Source organism: Schistocerca cancellata, chromosome 6, assembly GCF_023864275.1.
Source record: "Schistocerca cancellata isolate TAMUIC-IGC-003103 chromosome 6, iqSchCanc2.1, whole genome shotgun sequence".
Lineage (NCBI taxonomy): Eukaryota > Metazoa > Arthropoda > Insecta > Orthoptera > Acrididae > Schistocerca > Schistocerca cancellata.
Genome location: NC_064631.1, coordinates 580,516,490 through 580,530,702, shown reverse-complemented (window position 1 = coordinate 580,530,702; position 14,213 = coordinate 580,516,490). Strand labels below are relative to the sequence as shown.

Here is a 14,213-nt window from a genome sequence, read left to right as displayed (position 1 = left end):
TGAAACAAAGGTGCTCCCCAAATGCGTTAAAATGCAGTGTGTTTCCTGTTTAAACATATAATAATATATATATATGATAACCTGAGACATAAGTGAGATGTTTATTGGTGGTTTGCTTCTACACATATGGTAACTCAAAATGTTTCTGTGATTGCTTGCTGCAGTTGGTACTGCAGGTGTATGCGCTTAACTGCTTTGCTCACGTAAACATGCATCAGTAACAACATGGAGTCCTTAGCAGACTGTGTTCTGTGTGCTTTCTCTTGCACGGATAAAGTCTGTTACACTAGTATGATGATGTTTCTGGCATGAGTATGGACTAGAATCAACTGACGATGTTATCACTTACATAAAAATCAAGAATTGGGACAAGTGGCTTTGGGTAACTGGGAGTTTGCTTTCAATGTAAGGCCCCCACAGCAATCACACCATTCCAGAGGCTACTGTTGAATTAATCCAAACATCCTTCCAACTGAAACCTCATAAGTCAATCCAACAGGCAAGTAGGTAGTTACAGTTAACTCATTCGACAGTACACAATCTTTTCCATAAAAGCTTGTGCCCACAGGTGTACAAACTATGGCTTCATCAGAAAATTAAGCCTGAGGGCAGGCCATGATGGAAGGCAAGGCACCTGCAGGGAGAATTCTGGCAAAAATGATAATGCGTCATTCCTCGATATTGTCTGTTTCTCGGACAAGGCCACATTCCACACTACCGGGCATGGTAAACATGCTCAGCTGCCACATACAGGAAGTTAAACCCCATCACATAGTGATAAAAGTGCAAAGGTGACTCTCCAAAAATGAATGTGTAGTGTGGATTGCTGAAGGAGACGGTTATAGGCCCATTCTTCTTTGCAGAACCTACAGTAACAACATACATGGACATGTTGGACCTGTATGCTGTGCCACAACATCCTCGTGACATGAACTTCCAACAAGATGGTGCACCATGTCCTTTTGCAAATGTTTGGAATTTCTTGGACCACGAGTTTTCCCAGATAGCTGGTCTGGGACAGGTACAGCAGTTCATCAATTGCTTGTGCCTTCTAGGAGCCCAGACATTATTACAACTGGTTTTCTTTCTGTGGGAGTTTATCATGAATCAAGTGCACCAGACAGTGTTTGTGATTCACCAGATCTGTGCTGTCACATTTGTGCAGCTTTCGCTAAGATCATGCCTGCAATGTTGCAAAACACTCGGAGAGAAGTAGAATACCGATTAGATGTCTGTCATGCCACGTATTGTGTGTATATTGAGGTGTGTAAACAAACATTCTGAGTTACCATACTTGTAGAAACATACTGTCAATCAACACTTCAATTACTTCTCCAGTTATTACATTTTGTATTACTATATGTTTAATCCAGACACCCTGTATATTGAAATAAAACCAGTATTCAAAAGGGGATCAGCATATGGTATGGAAGATTACTGACCATCTCACTTCATAGTTTTATTTAAATAAATTGATAAAATTGTGGGAAAAATAAAAAAAGCCTTACAGAACACATTATTTTTCAAAATCTGTTTGACTTCCACAAAAGGAAAAGCATTATAAAAGTTTTGCCACTGAAATGTGTATGTGATGAGGTACCTCTTATATCCATACCAGAACAACAGCACGTCATTGTTACTTCAAGTTGAGTTATTCAGTATGGCACAATTTTCTGGAGAACTTCATCCGATAAAAAATGTTGCACAGCAAAAATATTCATGATGTCTGTTATATCCTAGCCAGTAATGCCAACCGAGCCCGCTGCCAAAAGGTTGGCAGCATCAAAGTCCGGACGCCGTCCGCATAAGCAGCGCCAGCGATACAGGAAATCGCCGCAAGTCTGCGCGCGCCACCGCTGGCTTCTGGCTTCTTAAGCGCTGGAGTCGCGAGCGCTAGGAGTTCTGTATTCGCCGCTCAGTTGTATACTCGCCACCGTTTTGTGTACTTGCTAGTCAGTTGTGTGTTCATTGCAGCAGAGTTGTTGTTTGTCGTCAGCCGACGCTGACCTAGCCGCTCAGACTAGAACTAGACAGATTTCTGTAGACACGGAGTTCACTACTGTGTTTCTGTATCTTCGTTAATAAAGATAAGTACCGACTTTTATTTCATCAGAGTGTTTGGGTTTTCATCTTTCTGTTCACTGTTCCAGTGGACCGGTCGGCCCGCTATTAAAAGTGCGGCGGTGATTTCGTAAGCCGTTTCTACAGCGAAGTGTTTGTCGCTACGAACGCCACCACAAAACTGGCGACGAGGACTTCCGAACTCGTGTGCAGGGCTGGTTCACCTTGTTTCTTGTTATACTAATTATAGAGATAAAATTTTGGGGGCTGGTTTACTTTGTGTTCACTATGTCTGCCGAATTACAACAGTTGATCTTGTTACAGAGTCAGCAAATACAAAGTCTGGTGGAAGCAATCGCCAAACAAGCGGCTAATCCACCAATACAAAAGGAACAAGCACAGGCAGCACCACCTTTCCGTGTTTTTGATGCGTCAAGAGAAGAATGGCGAGAATATTTCGCGCAGTTGCAGGCGCACATGACAGTCTACAAAATCACAGGTAATGAGCGGCAGCTTTATTTAATTTCTACTGCAGGCGTGGAAGTCTATAGACTATTTTGTAAGTTGTTCCCGGAATCCAAGCCAGAAGCTTTAGACTATGACATTGTTGTTAACAAGCTTGCTGAGTATTTCGAGTCGCGAGTTCATGTGGCAGCAGCCAGATTCAAGCTCTTCAGATTAAAGAAACTGCCACATCAATCTAATAAACAGTGGTTAACAGATTTACGGGGCCTCACCCGTCAGTGCCGATTTAATTGTGTGTGTGGAGCTTCCTACAGTGATGTCATGTTACGAGACGCTATTACTCAAAACATTGCAGATTCTCGTATTCGTGCTGCTATCTTAAAGTTGCCTGACCCGTCATTAGAGACTGTGATGAACATCATTGAAGCCCAAGATACTTTTGACTATGCTGAGTGTGAGTTAGATCAGCCATGTATTTCTCAAATTGCCTGTGCTAAGCGAGTTATGTCACGCCTGCGGCCCCACCGGCAGAGTCAGACTGTAAACACTAGCCGGCCGCGTCATGTTAAACACATTCGTCGGCCGCGTGTGCAAAATGATAGAGTTAAGTCTTGCCCTAAGTGTGTTCTTGCTCATCCTCGTGAACGTTGCCCGTTAAGAAACGCGGTTTGTCACTTTTGTCAAAGGAAAGGACACATCCAGACTGTTTGTTTGCGTAAACGCAAGAACAATTCTAGTGCTGCCCAGCCCATGGATATTCATGTTATTCAAAGCCAGCCCGCCCAGAAGGTCGCGTTTAAAGACTCTTCCACGGTTCGTGTGGGTAATAAACTTGTTCGCAATAAGCCACCCACCCAGCCTCTGCTATGCGACCCAAGCGTAATTCAAACGCTGTAAAAAGTACTGTACAGACTGCAAGTGAAGCAGGAGTTGTTGTTCCACCCGCCCAACCCACGAGTTGTCGTAAGCAGCGAACACGCGCTGATTTTGTGTCTTCCGCCTCCACTGCACCGATCCAGAGACAGTGTAATAAACTATTTGTGAAGCTACGCATCCGGGATAAGACCTTCAATTTTCAATTAGACACTGGTGCGTCTGTGACTCTAATAAATAGTGCTACGTATGCGGCTATCGGCCGCCCTAAACTTTCAGCGGCAAAACATTCTTTGGCTACTTATAGTGGCGAACAAATTCCTGTGTTAGGTGTATGTAGCGTGCCAGCCACATTCCGTGGCAATACAAAAACAGTTTCATTCACAGTGCTCCGCGCTACAGACAGTGTAAACATTTTCGGATTAGACTGTTTTGACTTGTTTGGCCTGTCTATCCAAGACAATGTGTTGCAAATTACTTCTGTTGTTGTTCCTCAAGACAGCATAACCGATTTGTGTAAACAATACAGTGACATATTTAAAGACGAACTAGGTTGTGCTGCGAACTTTGCCGCTCATATTACGTTAAAAGATAATGCTCAGCCTCGATTTTTTCGTGCTCGTCCAGTGCCTCACGCCCTCCGGGCACCTGTAGAAGATTAACTTCGTCGTTGGCAAAACAACGGTGTTATTCAACCCGTTTCAGCGAGCCAGTGGGCTTCTCCCTTAGTTATTATAAAGAAACCGTCTGGCAAGTTACGTTTGTGTGCTGATTTTAAGTCGACAGTTAATCCTCAGACTGTCATTGATTCTTTTCCTTTGCCTAGACCGGACGAGCTGATGGATAAGTTAGGGGAAGCTCGTTTCTTTTCCAAAATTGATCTCCGTGAAGCATATTTGCAATTGCCCACGACGAGCAATCACAACAGTATTTTGTCATAAACACGTCGTTGGGGTTGTTCCGTTTTCTGCGTTTGCCTTTTGGTTGTGCGTCAGCTCCAGCTGTTTTTCAGCGTTTTTTGTCACAACTTCTGGCTAATGTGCCATCGTGTTGCAACTATTTAGACGATATTGTTGTGTCCGGTCGGACGCCTGCTGAACATTTCCGTAATTTGGAGTGTTTGTTTACAGTGTTGTCTCAGGCAGGCCTATGTTGCAACATCGATAAATGTTCATTTTTCCTTATGGAGATGGAGTATCTGGGACATGTTATTAATGCTCAAGGCATTCATCCCTCCCAGTCACATTTAGCAGCTATTCGTGATTTGCCCGCCCCTCGCACTCTGCATGAATTGCAAGCAGTTCTTGGCAAATTGACATATTATATTAGGTTTACACCTAATGCATCACAGATTGCTGCACCATTGCATCGTCTCCGCCGTAAGAATGTTCTGTTTGTGTGGTCAGCTGATTGCCAATCAGCCTTTCAGCAGCTTAAAGAGGCTTTATTGAATGATAATTGTCTGGTCCATTACGACCCAAACAAGCCTCTAGTGTTAGCTTGTGATGCCTCTTCTTTCGGCCTCGGTGCTGTGTTGTCTCACCGAGTCGGTAACACCGAACGTCCTATTGCGTTCGCATCTAAATTGCTAAACAAAGCTCAGTGTGATTATCGCCAATTGGACAAGGAAGCGTTGGCTACTGTGTTCGGTGTCACAAAATTCCATCACTACCTCTATGGTAGACCATTATATTTAGTAACAGATCACAAGCCTCTGACGTCACTGTTTCATCCATCTAAAGCAGTTCCTCAGCGGACAGCTCAGAGACTACAACGTTGGGCTCTTTTGTTATCACAATACCAGTATGAGATACTGTATCGCCCTACAGCTCAGCATGCAAACGCTGACGCGCTTTCTAGATTGCCGATTGCTGCGGATGATGTCTTCGATTCCTCTGAAGACTCTTGCCATCAGATTGACGCCGATGAGCATCAATCCCTCCGGGATTTTCCGGTTGATTATCGTCAGGTGGCACGTGAGACACCTACGGATCCTCATCTGAGTTTACTATTACGTTTTGTTCAACGTGGTTGGCCGTCCAAGGCAAAGGACATATCGGATCCTGTGGTTCCTCGCTATTATCCGCAACGTCATCTGTTGTCTGTTTCACAAGGAGTTTTGCTGTTACACACCGAGAATGACCAGCTTCGTGTAGTGGTTCCCCAAGTGCTCCAATCCAAGGTCCTCGACTTGTTGCATCAAGGTCATTGGGGAGTGGTCCGCACCAAGCAGCTTGCCCGCCGTCATTGTACATCGATCGGCATTGATAAGCATATTACGCAGATGTCTACAGATTGTTCGACGTGTGCCGAACACCAAGCTGCTCCGCCTCAACGCTATTTTGAGTGGGCACGCCCTGCCGGTCCCTGGCAGCGAGTCCATATTGATTTCGCTGGTCCATATTGGAATTCTCGTTGGCTCATCGTGATAGATGCATTTAGTAATTTTCCGTTTGTTGTGCCCATGCAGTCTACAACGTCTGCACAAACTATACAGGCGTTGACTTCAATTTTTTGTATTGAGGGTCTTCCAGAAGTTTTAGTGTCTGACAATGGTCCACAATTTACCTCTGCTGAATTTGAAAGTTTTTGTTCTGCCCATGGCATTCGCCATGTTCTTACTCCGCCGTTCCACCCTCAATCGAATGGTGCAGCGGAACGTTTTGTACGCACATTCAAGGATCATATGGACCGCCTTCGTGCTACGCACTCTCGTCAGCAGGCCCTCATCACGTTCCTGTCGTCGTACCGGACCACGCCACACGACGGCCCTTCGCCTGCGGAGCTTCTCCATGGCCGTCGTCATCGCACCCTACTACGGTTGTTGCACCCCCCGGATTGACCCGCCGCTTCTGAGCATCGCACGCGTTTTCAGCGCAACGACGCCGTTTTTTTTCAGAGTTTATCACGGTCGCCGTCGTTGGGAACGAGGCACCGTGATAAGTGTCCAGGGTCGCGGTTTTTATACTGTTCAAGGTGCTACTGGGGTGCACAGGAGGCATCAGAACCAGTTGCGCCGCGCTGGCTGCCCGGATTCTGCCGCTCGTTCTTTGTCCACAGATTTGGTCCGCGGCGGGTTCCAGCCGCGCCTTCCGACTTCGCTGCCGCCACCAGGGCAGCAGCAGCAGCCGTCGCCGCTACCACGCCGACAGCCCGTCCCGTTGATGCCTCCCGCGCAGCTTCATCCGGGAGCGCCCCAGGTGGTCGCTCCGGCGCCTGCGGTCCCTCTTCAGTCGCCACCGCCTTCGGAGCAGATGGACGTCGACCCCTCAGCCGGGCCGCCATCCCAAGCGGTGGCTGTGCAGCCTGTCCTGCAGCCGCTTTCCTTGGCCACCCCCAGCGCCTTGTCCGGCGCCCACGCAGCAGCCGTTGACGCAGCGTCAGGAGACACTGCCTCTCTTCGTGGGTCCCGACGCCCCGTCGCGTCCAGTACCAGAAGCTGCGCCCGTGGTCACAGGCGTGCATCCTGACCTCGGTTTTCAGTCGGTGTTTCCCGAGGCCCCGCGCAGCAAATGCTGGGGTGCGGACCGGGGACTGCCACCGACAACAGTCTCCGCCCCGGTCTCTTCTGCTACGCCTGCGGCCAGACCCCTCCCCCGCCGTCGACGCTCGCCACGTCATTATTCAACGACGGTGCGGCGATTTGGGTGGGAGGAGTGTTATATCCTAGCCAGTAATGCCAACCGAGCCCGCTGCCAAAAGGTTGGCAGCATCAAAGTCCGGACGCCGTCCGCATAAGCAGCGCCAGCGATACAGGAAATCGCCGCAAGTCTGCGCGCGCCATCGCTGGCTTCTGGCTTCTTAAGCGCTGGAGTCGCGAGCGCTAGGAGTTCTGTATTCGCCGCTCAGTTGTATACTCGTCACCGATTTGTGTACTTGCTAGTCAGTTGTGTGTTCATCGCAGCAGAGTTGTTGTTTGTCGTCAGCCGACGCTGACCTAGCCGCTCCGACTCGAACTAGACAGATTTCTGTAGACACGGAGTTCACTACTGTTTTTCTGTATCTTCGTTAATAAAGATAAGTACCGACTTTTATTTCATCAGAGTGTTTGGGTTTTCGTCTTTCTGTTCACTGTTCCAGCGGACCGGTTGGCCCGCTATGAAAAGTGTGGCGGTGATTTCGTAAGCCGTTTCTACAATTTCCATTATTTAAAAATATTTATCATTGATTTTCTTGTATAATAAATTCATCACATCCTATTTTAATCATCATGCCTAGGTACCACATAACATGGAACTAAAAATTTGTAATAAATAAAATGCACTTAATCTATTTGCCTCAAAATAATTTTACACAAGTAATTGCCTTAACTACTTTGGCTATCTGAGCATGCTTCATATCCAACCCAAATTCTTAACTTGTTGCATGCTATTTCAACAGCACCTGCTGTCCATTTTTCTCATTGCTCACAGCATCTTGCGTGAATCCCAGAAGAGGTTGGCCCTAGGGCGCATTCACGTTGAATATAATGAAATGCTGTCAAGGCTTACAAATTACTATCATACGTGTGAAATCTGTTCTTTCTGACAACTTTCACTTACCTACACTGAATTATTTCAATGAGATCGGTATTTCTCATGTCTGAAAGAAAATACATCACACATATAACAGTGATGTCTAAGTCTTGATGGCATTTCAAAATACCGTACCTTCAGTGTGGATGTGCTCTAGGTCTGACCTCTTGCGAGAGTCATGTGAGATTTTGCAGTCAATGAGGAAAATGGACAGGATGTGCTACAGAAGTAGTTTATGACAAATTGAGAATTTGGGTTGGACATGAAGTGTGCTCTGATAGCTCAAGCAGTTAAGGTGCCCTCTTGCATAAAGTGGGAAATTGTGCAGCTCAGTCTGAGTTCAGCAAATGTGCAACAATAAACACAAATCAACAGTTCTTTTGTCAGGGGGTAACCGAGACAGCTCTCTCTCTCTCTCTCTCTCTCTCTCTCTCTCTCTCTCTCTCTCTCTCTCTCTTTTTGTGCTTACCTGACATTCAACAAATGCCACAAGTGAGTCACGAGAAACATTAGAAACTCTGTCAGGGTCAATAGGACCATCTAGGACCATTATACTTGACCCTGTATGTTTATATCCCATTGCCTCAAGCATCAATTCAGCTCCGATAAGATTGGCTTCTACTTCATGTTTGTAGAATCCGCAGTACATCTACAAGAAACAAGAACTTTTAATTAACTTTTGTTAAGATAAAATTACATTTGATAAAATAAGATAGTTTCTGTCAGCAAGTCATTTATAAATAATAGTCTCTCTTACTAAATAGGTATCAGTATCACATAAGTGCCTGTATTAAATATAGAAGTACATTACATTTCACTGGTTAGATGCAATTTACACTGTGGTCAACAGCATCAAGCTCATGTATCTTTGTGATTATGCTTTCATGTTTTCATTCCATGGTATTGTGAATGTATATCTGTCAACTGTTTTTCAGAGGAAGGGGAAATCTTTGATATTAAGTTTTGTACAGGTAGAACATTATGTAACTATTCAAATCTGTACATATTATCAAGTCACGCTCAATAACATTTGGAAAAACAAATGCACAAATTGCCAAAAGAATGCAGTGAGAGCAGCCTTTTAAACCTGAACACCATTCTTGTGGAGTTCACAAACTTACACATGCCTCAAAAGGTAACTTAAAGCATGAAGTTCGGCAGTAAAGAAAGTTCGTTAAAGTTAACACCAAAATGACCAATCAGACTACACTTACCTAATATGGAATCCTAGAATCATGTATTAAATTTAGACTAGTGTATACACACAAAGGGGGAAGGGGATGAGGTGAAAGGAAACAAACACTTGCATGAATGACAGATTGTGCAGTGGTACACACACAGTTACAGTAAGTCCCTTGCGCTCGACCTTTTCTGATCTCATTTTAACCCTGTTTTTGGTCTCCTGTCCCAGCATTGTACCTACCCCTCACCTACACACACACACACACACACACACACACACACACACACACACACACGCACACACAGAGAGAGAGAGAGAGGGGGAGGGGGAGTGTGAGAGAGAGTTATGGGGCTGAGGGTGGGGTGCCAACACGAACAGGAAACAACGAAACAATCAAAATGACATTAGGAAAGGTTGACGGGATTTGCTGTAACGTGAACACATCCTTTCAGAAGCATAACATTAACATTACCTGTGAAGCGACCCAACTAATATAAAGATCTCATCCTACCAACTGAGTGAAGATGTCAAATACATATGATGTTTTAAAGAGATTTACTTCTGTCATGTCCTGGTGATGTATTGACATGGTGCCTGTTTCCTCAATACGTATGTGTCACAATGTAAACTGTCATCCTTTCTTCTGCCACCAGGCTTAACTTGTATAACGGTGGGCTGGGTGATGGTGGAAAAGGGTTCGGGTGAGAACAGATAGGGCATCGCAGAACACGGCCTACACAAAGCACCATCATTCAACTTCAAAGAGAGTGAGCATGCTACGCAAAGCAAATGGGTTTCACAGGGTGTATACATGGACAAGGAAAACAAATTCCAGGACTTTTCCCGGTTAAAAATACATTTTCTCCCAGGTGAAAATACACTTTTTTGTGTTAAGTGACAGTATACTTTCTCTCGGAACTGTAAAACGTATCCTTTGAATGGATATGGTTTTATACAGCAGCGTAGAATTTCCCGGCACTTTAGAAAACAAAACTCAGGGCGAAAAAACTCGTTTTGTAAAGATCTTTGATGTGCAGCAACATATATGCTGCATATTTTCGTATTACGAAAGTATAAATTCGAATTCCCCAACAGGAAAATTTAATGGTTTAAATTAATACACATAGCGTTGCTACAAGAAAAGCAAAGCTTTCGCTTATAATACTTGTCTCGAAGGTTAATAAGCTACAAAAGAAGCTAAGCTTTACATGTAATGTCGATTTGTTTAGCGCATGTTACACTTTAAGATACATCACACAAATACGCCAGTAAAAATTTTAATACCGACATAAATCTCTGATCTTCGGGGTTAGAAATTCTTCTAAATGACACGTCATCAAAGAGTTGATTTTTAAAAGAGAGCAAACGCTCTGTGATTTAGGAAATACATCATACATTCTCGCACATAGTTCATCTTGCGTAAAAGGAAATTTAATTTGAAAATAATGCTTTTTGAACAACAATTCACAATATTTTCCCGCAATTTGTTAGAAATAGATTCATTTCAGCAGTTGCCAGACAGCGCCAGATAAGAGGCGTCACCGCGCTCGCGCAGCAATAGTGACGTAGGGAGCCTGTATGCTCGTACGTATCAAACATTAAAAGATCTTACATCTTGTCATAAAAGAAACAAGACATCAGAGGATACTCCAAGAGCATCGAAATTTCGTGAACCATACTAAAATGCATAGTTCGCCTGACAGTGCACATTCGTGTATGTCCAGATTCCCAATGACGTAGGCCTCGACCTGATATGAAGCTTTTCAGTGTGGTTTTCGGAACATAAATTTTCTTCAAGTACCAGTACTGTATTATCTCCTGTTTGGTTCTTCGTTAAGCCTTAATTCCATACGTGCTAGAAGATGAAAACGTGCACTTGAAACGCAGCGAACAGTTGAAACTAGCCAATAGTGTGGAATTAAACACTTCGTTTCAAATAAATTCACTGCCTCAGCAGGAAACCCTAATAAAAGTCAAATTTCTTTAGCAAACTGACAGAAATAACCTTATTGTTCTGCAAGGTGATTAATGCTTGACTGTCAGATAGATAGAAATAAAATAAAATCTGAAAAATCACTAAATGTAGACACGGTTCACGTGGAGACTACCCCACCCCCCACACACACCCACCCACACCCACACACACACACAATAACTCAAGACTGCTCTGCACATCAGAAATTAAGAAAAAAAAGACTTTTCAAAAGTAAGTTCATTTTGTACCGCACATCTTTCTGAAGAGGATATGTAAGACACGTTATTTGGTCTTAAGTGTACTGTACAGTGCAGTGCAGTGCAGTGCCACGCCTCTTCAAACAACATTCTTATAGCCCATGTCACTGTATTTCGCTCTGCGAAACTCCAACGTGTATATTTTGTAATGGATGCCATCAAACTATTTCAGGACAGTGGAAATTAAAATGTCCTGTAGTGCCTATCCTGCTCCCAGTCGGCTGGTTTGACATTCTGCCCAACCCCTCACAATTAATACTGGATAGGATTATTTGTAACCAGGAAGACAAGAACTCCTTCACAAAATCTGGACTCTTAGCTAATAACTTGCTCTTTTGTGTAACATAAAATTAAATATAGGATACCTAAAAACAGTAAAGTCATGTGACAGGCAAGACAGTATGCATTTCTTCAATCCTTACGTCCTAGCGATTTTTCTCTCTAATCTTGCTACAGCTTTACGTGCCATTCTTTCCTTTCTGCGAAAGAACTATTACCTTATCAAAGTTCGTCAAGCGTTTTGCTACATAAAAATGGAAATGTCGTTGTCTAATACTGAAAAAGCTGTTAATACAATTAGTACTCAAGACTGGTGTGGTTTCTCGATCTGATTACGTCTATTGTGTCACTTTGTGCTGGATAAAACAAAATAGGCCTTTCTAATATTGCAGCAATTGTAACAGACACCAAATAAGCAACAGTGTTTTGGCAATAATGATCATTTTTATAATACGAAAATATAATTCACGAAGTACCAATACGAAATACCTATTTGGCCTACTACACAAGCAAAAAGCTTTACGTTAGGAAATAGTTTCACATTTCATTCATGCGCTCCAGTTTCTCGTGCACGGGACTGAAAAGTATCAGAACGAAATTTTTGTATAAATTTGGAATCGTCATATTCTTCCATAATGTGTGTGATATCCCTGTTTCTTCTCCTTCCTCGTTATAACCAACAGTCTTGTCATCACTAATTTTGTAACTATTCCTACCACTGTCTAAACTCATTCTCCGGTTAATTTTACTAACCCTGTCACAATCACTGGTTTAGTTATCTATCGATTATTCTCCGGTTAGGCGATATTACGAGTTCGTACAATGCGTTTCTCGCACTACTTCCAGAATGGAACTTAAGCGGCTGCTAGCAGGGGACTGCAACTGGCCCTGTCTAGTGCAGCGATCTGGCCAAAAAATTTTTTTCAAAATTTCACTTTCCTGGATACTCCGAGAAGATAATACGTAATCTTTCTAACCTGTTATTCCTGTTAGTAGTTTATTTCCACTCTGGTAGTCTGAATCTATGGATTTCGCTAGTAATTATAACAATGCTGAACATTCGCAAACCGAATCAACCACATAAACAAGCAGCAGTTGGCATTCTCCGGTTCGGTTTTATTCCGCTCAGCTTGTATAGCCCCGTCCCGTTTTTTCTGTAGGAAAGTTTGTTTCTAGATGTGACAACGATTCCCCTGGCAGAGACATCACGTACAATATGCACGCATTCAAAAAACAACTTATAATTCATTCAGAAATCAACTTAGAATGTGTTAAAAAAAAAAACCAGCAGGGGTGCGTTTCAAAATCATATGAATAATCGGTAGACGAACGTGCGCTGGATGCTAGGTGCTTTGTGAAACAAGGTTTTTTTCCTCAAGAATATGAATTTGCCCCTCCCCAGAAATTGCCGCCCGGTTCAGATACCCCGGTTTGCCCTCACCCCCCACTAGATCCGCACGCGTGAGTTTGACAACTTGGGCGCGCCAGTAAAATTTTTCCGGGTACCATGTAGCTGGCTGCTGCTACTGCTACTTACACAGCCAACAGCCACTTTTCTTGACCAGAAGCGGGAGAAGGTACTAAAAAGCCTTGGACACATTCTGCTGTTGACAGATGACGCTTGTACGAACACTTTGTTATTTTACATGGCACATTTCCTTTGCAATTTAAGTTTTATTTTCGTTTTTTTCTCTAGTTCGTTTTAATGCTGCAGTAATATTCTGCAGTAGCGGGATACAGTAATATCCTTTAGTTAGAGTATCGGTTCTTACCAGTCAAAATTACAAAAAATTAACTGAAAACTTAAACACCGAAAAATTCCCGGAATTCTAAAAAATTCCCGCGTTATTCCCGGATCTCCCGGTTGTCCCGGGTCGTAGACACCCTGGTTTCAGGGGAGTATGCTGAAAGTGTCAATAGGAAAAAGAATTTGACATTATGTCAAGAGTGGATCCTTCTGAGACACATACAACTGCGCCAGAGACCAAAACCAGAATGATGACACCAGGACTGAAATGTGGCCTCTTCCCTCACCAACACTGCTAGTGAGAGCATGGTGACAGGAGAAGGGTTGCCTAACTACACATCTATAGTTATATAAGGAGGAACCATATGTGACATTAACACTGTCAGAATAGAACGGGAGAGAATGTAATCGACAGATATTGCCTACTTGAAGAAATTACTTAGTTGTATATCCAAGAGCTTTATATTAGTTCAGGTTTCATGGGGGTATCGAACATGATTAGACATCATCCAATACACAGGAAAATTAACCTTCTGTAAGAGAAACTCCAAGCTGGAATATAAACGGCATAAGGAAAATACAGATTGCTCCTTACCATAAAGATGGCTCATTAAGTTGCAGGCAAACTCAACTAAAAGCACTTACACATTAGCTTTAGGCCACAGTCTTTGTTGGAAAAGGAAACCCATACATTCATTCACACACGCAAGCACTGCTCACGCACACATGACCGCCATCTCCAGTGGCTCAGACTGGAATGCAACTGTCACACAGAATGTAAGCAGCAATGCGGAGGGGTCAGAGGAAGGGAAGGGATAGCAGTGTATGGATGGCAGAAGAGAAGAGCACTGTCTCGTAG

General features: G+C 43.7%; 1 protein-coding gene across 2 annotated transcripts in view; it reads right to left on the bottom strand.

Annotated features, from left to right (window-relative positions):
- Positions 1–14,213, bottom strand: part of LOC126191526 (protein tamozhennic) — a 67,794-nt gene that overhangs the window by 15,979 nt on the left and 37,602 nt on the right. For both annotated transcript variants that reach the window (XM_049932425.1, XM_049932426.1), the window contains one exon: positions 8,383–8,562. In XM_049932425.1, the coding sequence (XP_049788382.1) occupies positions 8,383–8,562 (180 nt within the window). The remainder of the gene's footprint in view (positions 1–8,382; positions 8,563–14,213) is intronic.